This window comes from Schistocerca serialis, chromosome 8 (assembly GCF_023864345.2).
Source record: "Schistocerca serialis cubense isolate TAMUIC-IGC-003099 chromosome 8, iqSchSeri2.2, whole genome shotgun sequence".
Taxonomy (NCBI): domain Eukaryota; kingdom Metazoa; phylum Arthropoda; class Insecta; order Orthoptera; family Acrididae; genus Schistocerca; species Schistocerca serialis.
This window is the reverse complement of record NC_064645.1, coordinates 400930340-400953602: the sequence shown is the minus strand read 5'-3', so window position 1 is coordinate 400953602 and position 23263 is coordinate 400930340. Positions and strand designations below refer to the sequence as shown.

Genomic DNA, 23263 nt, shown 5'->3' with positions numbered 1-23263 from the left:
TGGAAAGTTTTGCAGCTGGACGTCTAAACCTGAATGTCCTAGATTAACCATAAGCGGTGGAACGAAGATGAAGAACGCAAGAGAAGAGAAGGCGGTGAAACGACGTCAGCCAATGGTGAGCTGATTAGGACCGCACTTCGACAAAAGCGGCCTCTGAAAGAGAAGAATATAACCGCCGCTCCTGCCAGCCTCGGCCGTTCAGTATCGACTCAGTATTCGGACAGTATAGTACAGTATTAGCACAGTTGCAGGCCGGTACTCGCAGAACAGTTATTAGTCATTCATATCAATTGCTTGTATGGACATTGTCTATAGCGAAGAACATTAGTGTTTGCCTGTCGCCCATCTTTTGCGACACTTGAAGTAAAGATAAAGTTAAGTATCGTCAATCTGCTTTATTGAAATAAAACAATTAATGAAATTTGCTTGAATTGTTGTATAGCATTCCGAGAACGAAGCATTCTTTAGGCACCCTACACGAGACGAGTGGGCAGGGCCTCACACTGAACCCTTCCGACAAGTTTTTTTTTTTCCAAACAGGCGAAAAATATGTCCTTGCATCAAAATTCATTCAGAAATCCTTCCTGATGCCATATTTATATCACAACCGGGTAGAGAAAGCTGTTCACTATACAGAAAGTAATAGGAATTTAAAATGATGCTTATGCTAGGGGTAAAGGTTGAATTATACAAGAATCTCAAGAGGCATCAGAATGAAGATTGAAACTGGAAACTACTGGAGAGACTAATAGGTACCAAGGGTTATGAGAAATTAAACAAATATTGCAATGTTTTCAAAGGAATTTCGATTAGAAGAAAATATCTGAATTCTGAAAAAATAGAAATTAGGCTTCCATAAACAGCAGGGAACAAAATTAATAAACTATGTCCATGAAAGTTATGGGTACAGTGGGGCAGAGAAGTGCTTGTAGAAACTGCAATAAAATATGTATTTTCGTAACATGGCAAAGAAAAACTGCAAACAGCTACAGGTGAGTGGTGTCAGATTGCCCACGTATCTAAGACAAACAGCAAAGAATACATGCAGAGTATCATGCCAGAAAAATCTTTGACACTTGCTGCAATCAATCTATATCAATCTATATCAGTCTTTGAGACTTGCTATCAATCAATCTACCCAGGTCTAGTTGGGGTTCTCTCTATTTTAGTCACGGTTGACTAAATTCACTTAATTGTACCCTTTACAAAAAGTTACCAGTAAAATCATAATTTCAAAATTAGCGAGACTGTTTTACCTACATAGGAAATACAGAAGCAGTGATGTCAGATAACGGATGCCAGTTTGTATTCGAAACTTGGAAAGTTTTCACTGACAGAATTTTGTCAGATACGTACTAACTCTGCAAGTAACCTTGCAGGGAGGTACATGATAGAAACTGGACACTTATACTGAACATACTGTTCCAAAACATGCCACTTGAGTAGAATACAACCCTGTTTTGAGCACTTAATGAATAGTTTCCAGCTTATTTCCATGGGAATCTCTCCATTTAAGATAATGTTTAATAAGAAACCAAGGAATTTTATTTGATAAATAATTTTCACCATGCTATGCTTCACCAACGGAAGAAAGTGAATCAGTAGTGTGTGAGACTGTTATAAAGCAGGATAATATCATGATAAGGAGGCATAACTAAGAAGAAGAGGAGCTAATTATTTTAAAGTAGGGGATAAGGAATTAATAAATGGCTCTGAGCACTATGGGGCTCAACAGCTATGGTCATCAGTCCCCTAGAACTTAGAATTACTTAAACATAACTAAGCTAAGGATATCACACAACACCCAGTCATCACGAGGCAGAGAAAATCCCTGGCCCCGCCGGGAATCGAACCCGGGCACCCGGGCGCGGGAAGCGAGAACGCTACCGCACGACCACGAGCTGCGGAAAAGGAATTAATATCTCAAGAAAAGTCATCCTGTATGAGTAATGATCTCAGATAATTTTCTAATGGTGTGGACCTTCTGTGGGCAAAATCCACATTCATGCCCATACAGTCTGTTGCTTCCCAAATGAAAATAAAAGTTGTTGTACTCTGAAAAGTTATCGAATTAGAACTATTTAAGCAGGCTGGTATTTAAAATCCTGACTGACTTGTTTATCCAAACATTTTTTTATTTACCTTCTCATATTACATGACTGACCTGTTTGTTTTGCGTAATACAAGGATTTACTTGGTGCTAACAAAACCAGGCTGACCTGTGTTGTTACTATATGATTAAGAATAATATTTCATTCTGTACATGTGTAACATTTGTAGCTGAAGTGAATATTAATTCCTTTCTATTCTTTATATATTAAACAAAAATAATTTTACTGTATAGATTATCATATCAGTCTCAATAATTTAAGACAATCAGTATTACACAGTTAAAGAGCTGTGATAAGGTAAGACAAAAAATATATGACTAGTAATGGTAAGTAATCGAACTTGATTACGGTTTTATTTTGAAGTACATGTGTGTGGGATTATATTTTTTTAATTTATACATTTGGGTTAATAACGTTGGTCAGTTAGTACCAATAAGTGCTTGTCAGATATACACCCCAGCACAGTCAATGACCCACAAACTTGCAACTGTGAGACACTTAGACCGGTACCAAACATTGTAGTTAATAGAGTATTGAGCAAAACTTCGATTGAGTTCGCACTATCTGCTGTCATCCCGCCGAACAGGCGTAAACGTTATTTACAAGTTACACCAGAACTATGTAGCACAGGAAGAGCGTAACTCTGAGTAACTCATATTCCTCTGGGGAAGTTGGTGGAACATTAGGTCATCTTACTGAGGGCGGTGGGTCCAAACGCCAAAGATGACAACTTTTTTTACTGTATTAGGCATGAAAGTGTTGTAGGTGACAACATGTCCATGAACTGCGAAAGGGGTGTTTGGAGTTTACAGCAATGTTCTCTTGGCAGTCTGGTTTCGATTTGTTTCCTCGAAAGTAGTGAACCTATGGAGTACGTTTGTAGTTTCACAGAATATACAGTCAGAACAGAAAACAGAAACAATTGCATCACACATGCGAAGGTATTAATAATAATAATAATAAATCCCGTTGAGGCCCGGGAAAAGAATACGCCTCCGGTATGTTCTGCCAGTCGTAAAAGGCGACGAAAAGAACAAACCACTAATAGGGCTAACCCCCCTTTTAGTGTGATTAGTTGGTTCAGGACAGAACTAATGAAGCCTCGGACAAGCGCTGTCATGATCGGGGACGACGCTTGAACCCTGTGCCTGTCCACAATGGTAACGACACTGCTAGTCACATGGAAAACGATTTAAAACCAAATAGAGGTGTTTTGCAGGATATGCTTCCTGCAACCACTCTAGAAGGAAAACAAAGACAGAGGATGAGATGGTCAGATGAAGTTAACCGACACTATGCATCCAAAAGCACTGATAGACATACAAATAATTTTGGTATACTGGTGATACTTTACAGCAAAAGGATGAGTAATTTGTACAAACCAGTATTCAATGGTAAGTAGTTGTCTCTCTACCTGTTGCAAAATAAAGTAATTCCCTGGGCATTAGACTATCAAACCGAGCAATGGCAGAAGTTCACAAAGAAACAGTTGTTTTTATGAAGTTACTGTAATGCAGAGAATGTACACAACGGAAAGCAGATCAGTTTGATTTGGCTTAACGTTTCAGTTTAAGGAACGAAAATTCCTAAGCCTGACAAGAGAGAACAGAAACAAACGTGACATAGCTTCTACGAAGCAAAAAGTGAATGGCCAATAAAGTTTCGTTACTATATATACCACAGTATTTAAGCGGAAGTGTCCCCCCTGAACCAAAAAAACCATAATCACAAAGCCAAGGACAATTTTCCTAAGGAATCTATCACTAAACCGCTTATTTGTGACCTTAAAAGAGAATAATACAGTGCATGACTAATATGGTATGTTTTGGACGAGCAGATACAAATGGTAAACTCAAAAATATATACATAAATGATGTAGCATGCTTTTGACCTCATTACGATAACGAGAAATTCAAAATTGAAAGAGGAGTCTTGTAAGGAAATTAAATTTCCCCAAAAATATTCAAAGACTTTTCCAGATAATGTGAAACTGAATAAGAAATTCGGTTTAATGGAAAAAATTTGTCCCATCTCTTGCTTGCTGATGAAGGGAAGTATTTGCGTGCAGTGTAGACAAAGGACAACAACAAATGAAATATTTAGGGCAGAAAGTTTGTAAATAGGCTTCAAAACTAAATATAATGAGACTAAAACAAGAAATAACCAATATAGCTGAAGTTAGGTAGGCAGTTGATGAGGTTCTTGTATTTAGAATAGATGAAGAAATGACTGGTTAAATAGGAAGATAAAAAAAGAGGACCAAACTGTCATAAATTCCTTGTGTTGAACCAAAGTACGTTTTTTAAACAAAGTTTCTTACGCCTTTATAGTCAGTATTTGGTAATATTTATTACTTACGTTGGGTGCACTTGGACTTCAAACCGGAAAACCATTCAAAAACTGAAGGTTGTGTAACTGTTGAGAATAGCTAGGAGAAACAGGACGATAAACAAATGTACCAGCCACACACAGGAGTTGAAGACGTAGTGAAAATTAAATGGAGTTGGGCTTGAGTAGATGGCAGATGGTTGGCAGAGCGACCAATGAAGTTCTATGCTAGATCCCAAGAGATATACAAAGACTGCAACAACGACCTAATAGATGGTAGATGAAATTGTAAAACATTCTGCAGCAATATAGATGCGAAGAGCTGAAAATACAGTTAGCCTTCTGCCGCCGAGCAGTGTGTCAGCAGTGCGCAAGTAGCAGCAAGTGGCTTATTTAGCGTTCATATAAGTGTTGTATTCAAGTTGAAAATTTGTTTGAGTCTTCTTAGCGCACTTATTTAGTTAAATCCGTCAAATCGTTATGTAGTTTCGTATTTAGCAGGGGCAGATTTGCATTTTAATATCTGTGACGTGTGAAGTCGCGTAGTCGCCTGTCATTTGTTTATTTCTTTCTAATAGTCTTTTTGTCGCCCACAATCGACTGAATGGTGGTATTATTGATTGTTGTGTGATGAAGATAGCTGCATTAAACTGGAAGTCTGTCAACGAAAGGAATCAAGAGGTGGTGCTCGAATACGACCGTCGCTTTCTCTTTTGTATCATAAGGCCTTGGATACTTACGTGTTGAGTGAAGCCTATTTTTTTGCAAAAATTTTTCCTCTTCCGGCGACGATGTTCCGAAAGTTACAACGATTATCTGGCGAGTTTATCTGGTGTTGATGTTTGGTTTGGGGGCGCTCAACTGCGCGGTCATCAGCGCCAAACAAAGCCCCTATTTTTGCACAGTTCAGTTTTTACACAGTTCAATTTTTACACAATCCAGTCTACCCTGTGTTACGATGATGATGATGAAATGATGAGAACAACACAAGCAACCAGTCCCTGGTAGAGAAAATCCCCAACCCGCCCAGGAATCGAATCGAGAATCCCATGACCCATAGGCAGCAACGCTAGTCACTAGACCACGACCTGCAGACCAGTTAATCTGTTGAAACTCAGTTTTTCGGGTGCAATATGAGGTTATGGAGAGATGTGGGTTGATGGGAGCTTTTGGCCTCTCTGATGTTGGGCTCGCTTTTTTTCTTAGACGCACTGTTTTAACGTGTCTCCTCGTCTCCCAGTCACTTGCAGCTAGCCTTTTTGTTTCTCTCCGACCTGCGAGCATAAGCCCTCCAATAGATGTTGGTAGGATAAATAATAAACTGAGGCACATTCGGGAATTTTTTTATTAACGTCAGCTATGTGGGGGTTGGTATTCTTTCCCAGTCGCATCTCTCTGCAGAAAATGAGTTAACGTTGTAGGACGTTTTCAAATCGCGTTTCCTCTGTGGAGTTCCTTCACCAGAGACAGACTGGAAGACTGTTTGGTCCACTCCGATGGAAGTGGCGTCCTCATGGTACAAAGTCGTTGGTAACCTTGTCTCCACTGACGTTCGACCTTCCCGCATTGGTCTTAGTGAGACAGACCGATGCAGTCGTTGCCATGAAATGGATACGTTGCATCAGAAGCTGGTCACCTGCAACCACAGACATTGGATTTGGCTTCGCCGACAATTGGCCTTCCTTACCAGGAAGACGGTGAGATTCCCCTGCGTCCCGATTCAACATTCTTTTCCAGAAAGAAGAACAACAGAATTATATGGCTTACTCGGCATTATGTTCGTTACGTATTAGGTGGTTGGGAGTGAGTATGACCCGGACTCTTCTGCCTTGTGCTAGTGTATGATTATGACCCACTGGACATGGTGAAACATGCCACAGTAGCGTGCGCTTTTTGCGAATATGCTGTATCTCGTATTTAATCTTCAAGAACTTGGATGATGGCAGGCCGTGGTGGCCATGCGGTTCTAGGCGCTCAGTCCGGAACCGCACGACTGCTACGGTCGCAGGTTCGAATCCTGCCTCGGGCATGGATGTGTGTGATGTCCTTAGGTGAGTTAGGTTTAAGTAGTTCTCAGTTCTAGGGGACTGATGACCACAGATGTTAAGTCCCATAGTGCTCAGAGCCATTTGAACTTGGATGATGTGTACAATCCCTTTCCTGTTGAATGTTTCGTCTTTGTTGCTTTGATTTTTTTTTTAAATACAAAAAGAAGTGCTTAAGGTCGGGCCTTTCTGTGCAGTCGTTCGGGAGTTCCATTCTCGTCAGCTGATTCAAATTTGTATTTTGTTTTTAACATATTTGTCGCAGTGATTTAGATCACTGTTTTTGTTAAACTACTGGCCATTAAAATTGCTACACCAAGAAGAAATGCACATAATAAACGGGTATTCAATGGACAAATATATTACACTACAACTGACATGTGATTACATTTTCACCCAATTTGGGTGCATAGATCTTGGGAAATCAGTACCCAGAACAACCACCTCTGGCCGTAATAACGGGCTTGATACGTCTGGGCATTGAGTCAAACAGAGCTTGGATGGCGTGTACAGATACAGCTGTCCATGCAGCTTCAACACGATACCACAGTTCATCAAGAGTAGTGACTGGCGTATTGTGACGAGCCAGTTGCTCGGCCACCATTCACCAGACGTTTTCAATTGGGGAGAGATCTGGAGAATGTGCTGGCCAGGGCAGTAGTCGAACATTTTCTGTATCCAGAAAGGCCCGTACAATACCTGCAAGATGCGGTCGTGCATTGTCCTGCTGAAATGTAGGTTTTCGCGGGGATCGAATGAAGGGTAGAGCCACGGGTCGTAACACATATGAAACGTAACGTCCACTGTTCAAAGTGCCATCAATGCGAACAAAAGGTGACCGAGACGTGTAACCAATGGCATCCCGTACCATCTCGCCGGGTGATACTCCAGTATGGCGATGACGAATACACGCTTCCAATGTGCGTTCACCGCGCCAAACACGGATGCGACCATCATGATGCTGTAAGCAGAACCTGAATTCACCCGAAAAAAATGACGTTTTGCCATTCGTGCACTCAGGTTCGTCGTTGAGCACATCATCGCAGGCGCTCCTGTCTGTGATGCAGCGTCGAGGGTACCCGCAGCCATGGTCTCCGAGCTGATAGTCCGTGCTGCTGCAAACGTCGTCGAACTGTTCGTGCAGATGGTTGATGTCTTGCAAACGTCCCCGTCTGTTGACTCAGGGATCTAGACGTGGCTACACGATCCGGTACAGCCATGCGGATAAGATGCCTGTCATCTCGACTGCTGGTGATACGAGGCCGTTGGGATCCAGCACGGCATTCCGTATTACCCTCCTGAACCCACAGATTCCATATTCTGCTAACAGTCATTGGATCTCGACCAACGTGAGCAGCAGCGTCGCGATACGATGAACTGCAATCACGATAGGCTACAATCCGTCCTTTATCAAAGTCGTAAACGTGATGGTGTGCATTTCTCCTCCTTACACGAGGCATCACAACAACGTTTGACCAAGCAACGCAGGTCAACTACAGTTTGTCTATGAGAAATCGGTTGGAAACTTTCCTCATGTCAACACGTTGTAGGTGTCGTCACCGGCGCCAACCTTGTGAGAATGCTCTGATAAGTTAATCATTTGCATATCACAGCATCTTCTCCCTGTCGGTTAAATTTCGCGTCTGTAGTGCGTCATCTTTGTGGTGTAGCAATTTTAACGGCCAGTAGTGTATGAGAGATACTGCTAACATAGTTCTGTAATGAAATTGAGCTCGGTGGCGATATGTTTAGCACGCGGCTCTCGCATTCAGGAGGACAACGCTTCAAATTCGCGTCCGTCCATCCAGATTTTTTTCCCTGATTTCCGTAAAGCGGTGTAGGTAAATGCTGGGATGGTTCCTTTGAAAGGGCACAGCCGATTTTCTTCCCAATTCTTCAAACAATCCGAATTTTTGCTCAGTCTCTGATGACGTCAATGTCGACGGAACGTTAAACCCCAGTCTTCCTTTTTTTGGTCAGGATCCAAAATAGATGAAAAAATTGAAGATCACCATGAAGTGTCAAGTAAATGTAATTTTGTATGTAACGAAAGTGGACTGGTATAAATAAATATGGAAATTAGGATCTAAACAACCAGAAGTCGCTGTTGAACATGTTGCATAAGATTTAGTTGTGAAAGCTAAAGCAATTGTGTCTTCTACGAGATCAAAACCAAGTACAGGGACTGGCATTTAAAAATGATCGGGTAAAAATATTGAGTAAAAAAAATATATCTACTTTTGATCTACTTCCTCCTGCGAACACGATATTTTTCTCCAGAGATTGCATTAAGCTTGGAGTAGCCACAGTTAAGAGACTAGACTCGCTTGTGAGAGAAACTCGACTAAAATCCCCGTCTGGGCATCCAGATTTGAGCTTCCGTGGCTTCTCTAAAAGATCAGTGCGAATGCTGAGTGGTTCCTTTGAGGGAGAGCAGGGTCGAATTTCTTCCCCGATATTTTCTGTTGCGAGCTTATAGTCTGTCTCTAGTGATCTCGTCGTCGACGCAACGTTAAATCCTGATCTCCCTTCCTGCTTCCAGTCTATTATCGGCTGTAGGTCGAGAGCTGAAATACACCCGCATACTGCTGCCAAACTATGTTCTTTGCATTCAGAACATATGCTGCCTACGAACTGCCTCCGATGTGGGGTACATGGAAGTTGGAGGGCTCCAAATCAGATGAACTACGTGGCAAAGGCACATCAGTCCTTAACACGTAGCTTCGTGAGAAAACTGTAGTACTGCGGTGCCCTACTACGCACACTCTCATGGCCGGTGGTGTCCTGTTGCTTCCCCATGGCCAGCCAGTTCTAATGAGACCTGCAGATTCAAATGAAGCCGTGAAATACGTCATTTTCACATCTGCTCGTCATCCCCAGAGGTAGAAACAGCTATAAGTGAGGAAAGAAATCTTGATATCGATTGAGAATTAATGCCTAAACCTTTCATTTTGTCATTTTCTTCACTTTTATTTTTCTAATTACTTTTACGCCTCTATTAATCGCTTCTGGGCTTTCTATTCTCTCGCTGAATGTGCCTTTGTAGGCGTGATTTATCTGTCCTTGGTTTTTCAGTACCACTTTATACGCGTTCGTCAGCTGCCTATGACGTACAAATGGCAGATCGCTTGTGTTGCCTATCTTACATCCTCTTTCCCTTAAGAAGCCCTGCAACAGGGTGTTCCACAACAGGGTGTTTAACAACGCGCGTTGACCACAAGGCACAGGGAAGGTGGTGCCGTCTATTAGAAGTGTGGAGTGCCATGTTTCATTCTCTGTCCAGGTCAGTAATCATATTGTACGGCTCAAAGCTACGTCATTCGTTTTGCGGTGGAGTGCTAATTTCGTTATTGAGAACTTGAGCAACGTGAAATTTGTACAAATTTCAAGATTCAACAGCAATATCCAGTTCCTCTTCGTGGGTGCGAAACTTCCGTGCAACGGCCAGCGCATCGAATCGGAAAACCAGCCCTCGGAAAACTGTCTGAACTCGGAGAACATGGAACACGTAGGTAGCAGTTTACAGGCGAACCCTCGTCGTTAGTTACGAAAACTTGCCCAATGTTTGCAACAGTTAAAAGATCGAATGCACGATGAAATTTCCAGAATTCCACCAGCAACAACGAAAAATTGGTTCAAAAACTGTGTGAAACGATTCGAGTATTATGGAGTCCGAATGTTCGCCATTTGTCCGATGTAGTGTTTTGTAAGTAAATTTAAGTAAACGCTGTACCTGTTGCAAAATGTTGAACTTTGTTTCACGATTACTTTGTGTGTTATTTAAATTTGAAGTCGTCAAAACATTGTGAATCACCATGTAGTTGCTTTTGTTGATTATTTGCTAACATTGGCTATACGCATGAAAAAAATTAAACCACGGAAATGTAAATGAGTTAAGACTTGCACTTTACACGGAGAAGGAAAGGAACTAATTTGTCTCTCCGCCATGAGACGACTCAGTACTGTTAACGCACAAAAAAAGGGTAAATGTGATACATTTATCAACATAACTTGCACATCTGACCAGTTGGACGAATTTCGTCCTTGCCCTCATAGTACAGATAGCATTTAGAGCTTTAAGCGTCAGTTATCTATGCCTCATTAATTTTCAAGAAGTAGTCACCGGTCTCTAGTTAATGGATAGACCCTCGGGCATGGGTGTGTGTGTTTGTCCTTAGGATAATTTAGGTTAAGTAGTGTGTAAGCTTAGGGATGATGACCTTAGCAGTTAAGTACCATAAGATTTCACACATTTTTAATGAATAGAACAAGTTTCTTACTCTATTTGTTTTATAGCTCAGTAACACTTCTTTTGTCAACAGCCTTGACTTTTACGCGTATTTTTCAGTGCTTGGCAGGAGATTCTCAGATGCCAGTTTAAAAGTAAAAGTGTCATAACAGCTTATGTTCCACTGTAAGATGATACATTCAAAATCTTGATAATTTTCGCTGTATACTTGACATTAATCATCTAGGAGTTAGGTTTGAAGGACTTCTTTGTTTCCAAATACTTGATGGTAACACCGAAGGGTCTCTGCAACGGATAACGAACATCTTTAATTACTAAAAAAATTATTTAAAATAATGGAATGGTCCACCCCGCGAGGTTTTGTTTGGTATCGCTGAGTCTATGAATACGTGTTCAAATGGTTCAAATGGCTCTAAGCACTATGGGACTTAACATCTGAGGTCATCAGTCCCCTAGACTAAGAACTACTTAAACCTAACTAACCTAAGGACATCACACACATCCATGCCCGAGGCAGGATTCGAACTTGAGACCGTAGCAGCAGCAAGGTTCCGGACTGAAGCGCCTAGAACCGCTCGGCCACAGCGGCCGGTGAATAGGTGTTCCTGATCCTATACGATCAGAAGTATTCCCTTTCCTACGATCGTTGGAGAGGCCTATTATAACACGGTTATGCAAATGAAAACGTATTCCATATGTAATGTACTCTACTTATTAATTATTTCCTGTACATCATCCTTGAAAATATTGCATAAGTAATTAGTAGCATTACTACTACCACTTTAGTATTTACGTATTTGTTAAATGCCATCATCAGTATATTTCTGTTAGAAGTAAACAGCATTTACAATATGTTGATGAAATATATTCTGGCGTTGCTCCAAAATATTTATTTTTTGCTAGTTTTCATTTCTTAGAAAGAACATTGTTGGTCATTATAATCGCAGAAAAATAATGGACAGCTAATAACGAAATTTTGCTTGTTATGCATATACAGCGTAATAGGCCCACTAATTGGTGATCTCGAATAAATAGGATGTGAAATTTACTATACGAGGCTGCAACCTCTGGTAGCAACATAAGCTTTTAGGCCGGCTGGACATCGAGTCGAACTGAGTTAGGACGACAGATCCGGGTATGTCAGTAAATGATGTGTCAGTGTTCATCAATCTCTGTGGCTAGAGAGTGGCGTCGTGTTATTCTCTCGGCAGCCCACGGTCAACAGTTTTCACTGACTGGGAGATACGGAGAAAATGTTGGACAGGGCTATAGTCGAACTACTTTGTATCGAAGCAGGTCAGGACAGCCGGCTGGAGTGGCCGTGCGGTTCTGGGCGCTACAGTCTGGAGCCGAGCGACCGCTACGGTCGCAGGCTCGAATCCTGCCTCGGGCATGGATGTGTGTGATGTCGTTAGGTTAGTTAGGTTTAATTAGTTCTAAGTTCTAGGCGACTCATGACCTCAGAAGTTAAGTCGCATAGTGCTCAGAACCATTTGAACCATTTTGAACCAGGTCAGGACAACAAGGAGAACAAGCGGTCTTCCATTATCTTTTTAAAAGATGACGTAACAGACACCTAGACGATAAAGCACATCCAGCGGCCTTAACGCATCAGAAATACAGCGGCTGCAGTCCATTGGCACCCCCTGCCAACATGCCAGGCGCTGGAAACAGTCTGGTAACGCTCTGCTCGCAGACTCCTATAATGGATATGTGCTTCTTCATGAATACGTGAACCCGCTTGAAAGGATGACGTGGTACCACTCTTCTGACCTGTGTAGTCTTTCGGCGTACTACTGTAGGAGTGTCTCTTTCTACTGCCCCGCCAAGGGCAGCCAAAGTTATGGCTCCATGCTGGCGTTGTTCGTCGTATTTTTAGTGTGGACTCTGTAAATTGGCCAATTTCCTGAATCAAGGTAGCTGATGTGGCTGTACGATTCTTCTCGCAAGAGTCAACAGCGTGTTCGTCCTCACGGCCTGTTGGCATACTGGAAAGAAGTTTTCAGTTCTCGTCTAGTCGGACCTGTACTAGCACGTAAGATTGTGCATGTATGATAGCTGTAAACAGGTCAGAGGTAACCAGCCCTATTTTGTGTCTAAGAGACGTCGTCTCCTTATGACGATTTTTTATGCCATTGACAGAACATGTATTTTTAAAAAGTCACTTTCATCTTACCATATGAAATTTCTCCTTTATTACCATTACTGACTTGTGTTGTGTCACCACACTACTGTAAACCTTCACAAGGCAAAAATTATGACTATCAGCATTGTTCCGTATTTTAGCGTTATACATGCATTTGACCCACTCTTGCCTGGGTGTAGTTTTATGCATTTGACTTTATGGCAAACACGACTGAATTTTCTCTACGGAAAGAATCGCATTGTAGTCGTTGGTTCTTGCCAAAGGCGGCAGTAATATTGCGGAATGGAAATGCGCAGCCTCAACAGGACACCACCTTGCTGCTGTCGAGTTCCTACACACTCTGGTAATAGTTATCCTCCTTACGTACAGTCTGTTAAATAGCAGTTAGGTCGGCATTAGACACAGATGGTAAAACATACTGGCTTGGTTTTTTTCACAGGTCTAACAGAAAAAACCTTTGTCCTTCATGCAGTGTCCATAAAGCGTTAATTTACTTTGAATTCTTGACTGAGATGCACAAGAAGAGACACGAGTGCAGCTTACGTGTGGCGATTATTAGAGATAGTTGATGCAGACTGCCATACGTTATTTCATCGACAAAAATGAAGACTCGATACTGCAGGACAGTGATACGTAACAACGCAGAAGGCTTTGCAGCGAATGGAAGAAGGAGGAAAGTATGCAGGTACTGCACTGGCCGTCACAGTTGTCTGACATTAATCCTATTAAAAATGTACTGTCTTACATGAAAAAAAGTTACCAGGAAAAAAGATCTTCGCATTGGAACAGCTTTCAACCCTAATTCGACGCGTTTGGATGTCTCTTTCACGTGAATATGCGGAAAACCTGATTTCAAGCATACCTCGGCCATACCAAGCAACTATCGACGCTGCAGGTGACTGGATGAATTATTAATTGTAACTGCATTCTTCTTTCGTTCATAGCGATGTATGTTTATGTGTTAGTTTTTTGTCAAATACATCTTTCTACTGATTAATCGACCACGAACTCACTCCACAAACTGTTACACGACCTTCTCACTACCAATCAACATTCGAACTCGATTTCTGAACTGCGCACTCTTCCCTTAGATACAGAATTTAGATGTTGTCCCTTTGAGCACTTCGTGTGATTCCGCTGAAATATCAATAGTGACAATTTTACGATATCTTATGCTACCTTTATCCACATGTAATTTCTATTACCAGCCGTTTGCTATTAACCCTATCAAGAACAATGGATCTTCCATCCATCTAATACCAGGGGTGTGGGGGTTCTGTAAGTCCATCACAAAAATTAAAGAAGATCGTTGATTGTTGTTAACCCATTTTAATTAACAACATACTTTTTAAATAGGTGTAGATGCACAGGTAGGGTTCTGAGCCTGAAAATATCCTTTAGCACAGTCTTAGCAATAGCAACAATATCAGAGCATTTTTTATAATTTCTACACCTTGGGGGGTAGTATTTTAATAACATGGATTTCATTAATAGGCGTAGACTTTTGTTCGCAAGATACTTTTTGAAGATATACAGATGTGTAAGAAGGTTTCTGACCCAGAAAATATGAATAGGCTATTGCGCTCTGGAAAGTCACATACGGTGCTAACACTCGAAGTTTTGGGTTAAGCTTCACTGAAAAGATTAAAACAGTTACGGAATCTGGTGAAAGGAATAATTAAAAAAAGTAAATAGATTTTCAAAATTTTAAAATGTATAGCACATGACTAGGTCAAAATATTTTGAAGAATTGGTAATAAAGTACCCCCCTCCTCTCACACCGCTTGGTATTAACGAGGGTAATAAGTGTTAAGATTTTTCCTTTGTTACTGAACTGGGAAGTAATACTCGAACTGCTAAAGTGGCTGAGAATACAGCGTCGTGGCAAGGAAAGTTTGAGCCACAATGGGGCGAGCTGTTTTGTCTCCGATGTATGCGAATTTACCACGAGGACAAGGAAAGATAATCCACATGAAGTGCAGTATAAGCCTCTACTGGGTATGATTTAAATAACTGATGGGATCCTTTTCTTTGTGGACTCTTTGAACCAGCAATCTTACCTCGCCATATTATGTGACTGATCGATTCCGCAGCTCCAGAGGTTCAATGCCGATGTAAATGATCGTTGATTCCAAAAAGATAGCGAACAACCCTCTACGTCATTACTAATGATTCCTTAGACAGACACTGACTCAAGCGTTCCATACGTCAAATACGTAGAGGTAATACGAAGATGCAATAAAAATGGGATCAACATGCAATAACCAGTGTTTGGGAAAATATATTGAATTTGGAGTCCTTATCAAATAGACATGATAGCAGACGTGGGAAAAGTCCAAACACACGCAGATGTAATAACAGATCGATGAAGGACGTACAGAAGTGTAACAGACGCGGAGTGGCCGTACGGTTCTAGGCGCTACAGTCTGGAGCCGAGCAACCGCTACGGTCGCAGGTTGGAGTCCTGCCTCGGGCATGGATGTGTGTGATGTCCTTAGGTCCCTTGGGTTTAATTAGTTCTAAGTTCTAGGCGACTGATGACCTCAGAAGTTAAGTCGCATAGTGCTCAGAGCCATTTGAACCATTTTTGTAACAGACACTCTCGGGGAAGGTAATGGCATTCTGTGTCAGAAAAGTGATGTTGTTCCGGAAAGATTCTGTTGGATAACTGTAGAGAATCGGTGTTCAACGTAGACTCAGCGACGGTTATGCTATTACTATCGTATGTATCACGTACATATCGTGAGAAAATTGTAAAAGAATTTAAAGGCATATATACAGCTATTTTTGTCTCCCTCAGTACTCAGATGGGCGGGAATTTGCTAATATTCGTACGAGAAATCCACTGCCACACACTACAGTATGGGTTGCGGAATATATAACTATGAAGATGTTGAATTTATAATGTTTTATTTACTATATACTTACTGGTATTCTAGGTTTACACTTCAGAATGTTTTAATACGATGGAAAAATATCTGTAACATGACCAACGAGAGTCTTACGGCAGCTTCAGTATGTAACGGCTCTACTACATTTTCACATAATATTTTTTTCTCGAAGATTATAAAATATGGCTCAATACTGTTGAAGCGTACGAAGATGGACGCCTTCGACTCTTATGCGGAGGGCAAAGAGACAGACGGTCGAGCATAATAGAGATCAATCATGAAGCCTGTCATTGTCAGTTTCCTTCTTTCCGCTGTTTTTTTTCCTTCTCTTAAGCTGTGTAGTCCAAAATTTTGTATTTGTTATTTGTTTCTTTATTTATTTTCAGATACAGCTTGCTGTTATGTTCTTGTAGCAGATATACTTCAAGATCTGTATTGTAAGGTTCTTGGCATGCATGCAGCATATGGTGTGTTGATTTGTTCTTTCACCTATCGTATAAACAAGAATGATCTGTTCGTGAACTAGAAGTATCGGTAATTGTTTTCATATCTCCTTATTGACAAAGCGTATAAAGTGGTAACTGTTGCTCAGTATGTGAAGGTCACCTTCTCTTTGGCTCATTAGCTTCGCCACACGGTCCATTGTCTCGGCCAGTATGCCGTGCGGGCTTTGATCAGGCACAGTCGGTCGCGTGACGCGCGCGACCGCCGCCATTGGTCTTGTTGTCGCGGCTCGAGCACAAAGGCGTGTCGCGCGGCCCGCCGCAGACGTCGGCTGTTATCGCAGGTGGCAGGGGCTGCGCGGCAGACCCGCGACACACGGCTACCTGCAGCTATAAATGGCGTGCGGGGCGCCGCAGAGTGCCGTGTGCATCCGTCATGGCGTCGCTGCGTTCGATCCTCCTGCTGCTGCTGAGCGCGGCTGTTGCCTGTCTCGGTAAGTGGGGGAGGTAGGCTGTCAACTGTGAAGTGTGGTAAAAACACGAACCTCTGTAGACTCACCTTAAGGGGACCACACAGTGGTTCAGGTCGAACAAACCGATTTTCGGTTTTCATCTTATTTCGATGGATTAAGGATTTATTTCAGTACTCTCAAAAAGATTTTGCTGAAACCATTTTTTTCGAGCATTTAAAGAGCATTTTCCTACCACGTGTGTTTATGTGCCACTCCCACTTTTCTGTCACCCACTTTTCTGCATATATTTTTGATCTTTATATCCCCTACATTGCGCATTAGGGATTTTTTTTACTCCTGAGTGAGTTGGCTATCCTTGGAATTTAATGGTCAGTATTATTTTGTTTCTGCTGTTTGTAAACAACACGCTTTCAAACACGCGGTTAGTTTTGTTCAAGCGTGATTGCGAGTAGTTGTTATACTTACGTTTGTAGTGCCTGTTTACAAATGTACTCACCTCTTTCACAGCCATTTATAGAGAAGCTCCTATATCTAACGTCCTCTACTGTTGATAAGCCATGTCATGGATTGTGTAGATCAGGAGAAAATTCGTGGTGCAAATACAATAGGGCTCAGACAACTGGAGAATCTTATTCTCACCAGCATTCTCTTCCTGCTGCTGTTATTACAACAGTTAAACCTATTTTCAGAGACCTGGCTCATCCTGACTTTCTAAGGAAATGTCTGCATGGGCAGACACAGAACCCAAATGAATGTTTCAGCAGTATAATTTGGAACTGCCTTCCTAAAACTGTATTTGTAGGCATGCATACAATGAAACTAGGAGTTCATGATGCTGTTACTACATTCAATTGTCGTAATACGGGAAAGTGTTGGGTACCGAAAAAGCTGGGAACTAATCCTGGTAAAAATATGATCACTGCGCTGCAACTTTGTGATAGAATGAGGATATCCGATGCAAACAGATCTGCACCTAACTTGGAAAAGAAAGCAAGACAAACTTTCAGAAAGGTGGAAAAGAATCTGGAAGACTTGCTAGACGCCAAAGAAGGGCCATCATATGCAGCAGGACAATTTTAATTATCTGTAAGTAACAAATTTCAAACGTTTCTTCTTTATAGCAAATTTCCCGAAAACTAAAATTTTCAGTACGTATCAAAAACTATGAAAGATAAATGAATGAAATTTTCAGAGATTCTGCATAACATAAAAAGCCACCTCCGGTACCACATTCATTAATATTCCCCCATTAGATAGTTCACAAAAAAATATTTTCTGCAGAAAAAGCTTAATATTTTTTGTTAATAAATTTAGAAAACTATTTCTTAAAAACTATAAAATGGATGAAATAGATTTTAGTACAGTTGACTCTATTAGCATCATGTAACATAGAGTAAAGATATTAAAGTCCTGCATCAAATAGTTTTTTCAGAAATGGGTCAAATACTTGCCTACATTAACATGGGTTACATAGCCAGGGTGTTCTTGTTGTCGTTGTGGTCTTCAGTCCTGAGACTGGTTTGATGCAGCTCTCCATGCTACTCTATCCTGTGGAAGCTTTTTCATCTCCCAGTACCTACTGCAACCTACATCCTTCTGAATCTGCTTAGTGTATTCATCTCTTGGTCTCCCTCTACGATTTTTACCCTCCACGCTGCCCTCCAATACTAAACTGGTGATCCCTTGATGCCTCAGAACATGTCCTACCAACCGATCCCTTCTTCTGGTCAAGTGTGGTCAGGGTGTGGTCCCCTTAAAATATCTGTAAGTTACTGCTACAACAATTAATCTTCAGAGAAGGTTCTTCGCTAATATATATTAAAGACGTTTGTAGACTTCCAGATGCTTGGCACCTTTACTCTACATCTACACCTGTACTCTGCAGAGGCTGCGGATGCTTCACCTCGTACCACTTACGCCATTCACGTGTGGATGGTGGAAAGGTGAAGTCCAGCTGCTAGACGGATCAATCGGCCCCGACCGACCGTCGTGTCATCCTTTGCTACCGGCGTCATTGGTATGGGCATGTGGTCACCACAACGCTCTCCCGGTCTTAGTCTTGTTTTTGACTTTGGAGCCGCCACAAATCGAACGAGTAGCTCGTCAGTTGGCCTCACGAGGTTGAGTGCACCCCGTATCAGTCGCCCAACAAGGACAAATTCCTCGCAGTACCGAGAACTGGACCCGGATCCCCCACATGGCACTCAGCAGTGCTGCCCACTTTTTTCTTTTTTTCGAGAAAATCTCCGACCCAGCCAAATGAAAACCATCTGCCTCAACCCAGGATCGAACCCTCGGCCTCCCGCACGCCAACCCAAAACATTATCCACTGCCTTTTTCTTTTTTTCCCCTCCAAAGCACTTATTTAAGGCAATCAATTAAAAATAAAACAAATGAAGCCATTTCGACAAAAACAAAAGGGGTAAACCAGGAAAACGCCTTTAATTTTAACGTGCATACACCTTTTTTCCCCCATCATTTCTATATTATGTAGCATTTAAATCCAAACAAGAGTGTCCACAAAAAAGAGGGGTGGGATTGCAACTCATCCGACTCCTTGTCGATGAAAAACAAGGTACAGCATATTAGAAAAAAGCTCTCGATAACGTGGCATCCTGAGCCACGTCCAACGGGCTGTGGCCATATACTGGGAAAAGCCACTCGGATCTGGCGTCATATCCACTCACCACCACGTAGTGGACATAATGTCCAACAAGCCACAACATGGCATTGTTCTTCGATCGGGGAAAGAAGGTTGCATCAGGACGCACGAGGATATCCCCGCAAGATAGCCACCTCCGACGTCCTGAGAAGAAAAGCCGGTTGTCGGCGAAACCATCTCCAGTAGCTATGACCGCAGGAGATCAACCGGTGATATAATGTGTCAGTTTCATGGCAAGGATTGCAGCGATCCGTTACACAGAGGCCAATACGAAAAAGTCGCACGTTGGTAGGTACAATATCGTGAACAACTTGGTACCACGAGGACGCCACTTCCATCCGGAAAATCGGGAGGCTAAGGTTAGACCAAACAATCCTCCAATTCGTTTCTGGCAACAGGGCTTCCACAGAGGGTATGCTATGAGGAATTGACCAACGGCATAACAACATTTTTAGAGGGAAATTCGCCTGGGAAAGGAATTTACTCCTAAATAACGGACTTCAAGGAAAAATTCCTTAAAGCGCCTTAGTTTGTAACTAACCCTATCAGTATCTACTGGGGGTGTTAAACTCGCCGACTGGATACAGTCATGAAGACGAGCTGTAAGTGAGTGGGGGGGGGGGGGGGGGCTCGTATACATGTTAAAACGGTGCGACGGATGAATAAGGCAGAAGCCTGAACTCGAATGTCAGGGAGGCCCAAATCTCCCAGCAGACGGGGGCACTCCACTACCTCGTAACGCACGCGAAATATAGAGTTGCGCCAGATAAACCTGCCAGTTAAACTTTGCAACTTGCGGTACACCTTCGCAGGAAGTTGAAAGATTTGTGCAACAATATAAGCCTTACTTAACACATACTTCCAGTTTATCATAGCCATCTTTAGCGGACCACTGTCAATTATAACAAGTAACGATCGATAACGGGTGACCTTCAAAGCCCATGGAATTTCAACAGCGTCAAATCGTCGCAAACTGAGTAAGCGGCATTTCTGGTCATAAACCGCGCTCCCGTAAGACGACAAAAGGCATCCAAAACTTCCTTCAGCAGTGGTATATCATCATGGGTACGGAGAAGAACCATAACATCATCAGCATATGCACGAACGGTAAACGTTTCTCCCAACAGCGACCAGCCTCCCAAACGAGCAGCTATAGATGACAATAAGCGTTCCAGAAACAGCACGTAGAGCGACATAGATAATGGACTCCCTTGAAGGATGCCCTGACACACCGCGATGGGGCAATTAAGACGGCCATTTACGTCAATAGACGCCAGAATACCAGTAATTAGAGAGCTAAACAGCCGTCGCGCAGCATCGTTAAAACCAACAGTCGTCAATGCTCGCATAAGGAATCCATGATTAACGAGGTCGAACGCTTCGTGAAAATCAATGAAAAGCAAAGCGCTTGGCACGGGACTGGTGGAAGCAATCGAAATTAAATCACAACATTCAGCAACGGGAGTCAGGAGAGTACGTCACGGACGACAACTTTGTTTGCTCGCGATGATGGTAGCCAACAATAGCGATAGTCGGCTATTGGCCTCTCGCGCCACTATTTTATAATCATAGTTGAAGAGGGTTATCTGGCGGACCTGATCCACACGCAGACGTCCCGGCTTTTCGGGGATCAGAACAATTTTAGCAACCTTAAAGCAGGGCGGGAGAAGGCCTCCGTGGAATACTTTATTCGGCATAGAAGTTATCGTATCTCCTATCAGGGGCCAAAATCGAGTATAAAATTCTTTGGGAAGGTCATTGAAGCCAGGCGATTTGTGCTAGGGCGAACGAGCCACGATATCAAGTATATCATCGCGATGGAATACAGAGAAAAACTCGTCCTGGAGAGCTGGCGTAACAACACTATTAAGGAGGGAGGTAAAATCAACAGACGGTGGACCGTCTGAATCCACTTCAGTATAAAGTTCGGAAAAGTACAGGTAAAGTTCACGCATGCTATCGTGTTGGGAGGACCACTCACGCCCATCTAGAGAACGAATGGTAGTGAGACACGTCCTTTAAGATCGTTTGTGACGACAAAGAAGATGACGGAGAGAGGCCAACACATCTTGTACGATTGAACGAGGCTGGGAACGCAAGCGGACACCATCCATTAGCCTACGTTTGAGTTGTAGAAGTTTTGCCTTCACACGGTGGACGTCTACGACTCTCAAGGGGGCATCACGAGCATTATCGTAAAGATTCCGAAGGTCAGCATAATAAAATTCCCTAGTTGGCCTTATTTCAGCCGCTTTTTCAGCACTAAAATGCTTGAGTGGATTTCGAATCCGAGGTTTAGCAAAGGTAACCCACCCTTCTAGAATTGAGGGATTACACGCCTGGGACTGGATTGTCCGCCGCCATATGTCTGCGATGGTGCCTTCCAGAGAGGGGTCCGTGAGATGTAGAGTGTTTCGCTTTCATGGCGCGAAAGATGGACCCACTGCGGGACGTGGCTAAAAGTCATTGAAACAGTACAATGAATAGTGAAACTGGCAGGAATTTCATCAATCGATAGAAGCTGATTACAGATGGGGGCAGATAAATAAAAGCGGTCAAATCGGCTACTTGAAGTAGCTGTAAAAAACGTAAACCGCACCAATGCAGGATATCTGCAAACCCAAGCATCTTGGAGATGCAAAGACGTCACTGTGGCGTCACCGTCAGACACCACACTTGCTAGGTGGTAGCCTTTAAATAGGCCGCGGTCCGTTAGTATACGTCGGACCCGCGTGTAGCCACTATCAGTGATTGCAGACCGAGCGCCGCCTCACGGCAGGTCTAGAGAGACTTCCTTGCACTCGCCCCAGTTGTACAGCCGACTTTGCTAGCGATGGTTCACTGACAAAATACGCTCTCATTTGCCGAGACGATAGTTAGCATAGCCTTCAGCTACGTCATTTGCTACGACCTAGCAAGGCGCCATTATCATTTGGAATTGATCTTGTGATTCATGTACCGTCAGACCGACGTTCACCATTAATGGATTAAAGTTAAGTATTCCACCAGCTACGTCCGTTTTTCTAAATTCTAATTTCCTTGTCCTGTTCCAGACCTCACGCCAGCCTGCGTGAGCTAAAACGCGTGCCTTTCGGCTTCCTCTATTTATAGGGAGTTGGCTCTTCTGCCAACCCACAACAGTCACCAAATCATTAAGTTCACGACAATATGTATAACTGGGGGTCTGATCTACACGACGTAAGACTCAGTTAAAATCGCACCCCAGCAAAATCTTTCGCGAGTTCCGTCGGAGTAAATAAACCACTTCTTCCTTATAAAACCGCTCGCAGTCGGATGAACGACCGGATCCAGACGGAGCGTAAAGAAAAATTAAGGTGAGGTCATAAAAGCTACAGACTATACCGCGACCATCATCTAGCGTTTCGAAGTCCGTCAGAGGGATTCCATCTCGATAAAGCAAAGCTATACCGGTAGAATTTTCAGGCGCGACATAGGAAAACATAGAGTATCCAGGAACACAAAACACATCAAATAAAACCTCTTGTAAACACACGATATCAGCTTGGGAATCGTAAATAAACTGGCGTAACGCAGCAAGAAACATATCCTATTAACATTGAGGATTAGAAATGTATATGCCAGCATCCGTCAGGACATGTAAGGTCAATGAAAGAACACTAAGGAAAATGCACTCATCATACCCTTCTCTCCCCAACGTCCGGAGGCGGTGGAAAGAAGGTATAATTCTAATCCTCCCCACCGGAAGCTGATGAATCTTCCTTTTTATTTTTACGACGCGCCGCTGCACGTGCAGGTTGAAAACGCTGTTTCACATCACTCCTTGAAAACATACACTCTTGATGTGGAAGGGTTGGAGGCACGTCAAACTCCGATTTGATAAAGGAGCCATCCCCACTGCACTCATCGGAAATCGGGGAGCACAACTCAGAACGA

The 23263-nt window shown here is 42.6% G+C and overlaps 1 protein-coding gene across 1 annotated transcript in view; it reads left to right on the top strand.

The window, feature by feature from the left end:
- Positions 1 to 16560: 16560 nt before the first annotated feature.
- LOC126416234 (endoglucanase A-like) overlaps positions 16561 to 23263 on the top strand; it is a 129239-nt gene continuing 122536 nt past the window's right edge. The window contains exon 1 of the mRNA XM_050083845.1: positions 16561 to 16707. Coding sequence (XP_049939802.1) covers positions 16650 to 16707 — 58 coding nt within the window. The 5' untranslated portion in view covers positions 16561 to 16649. The remainder of the gene's footprint in view (positions 16708 to 23263) is intronic.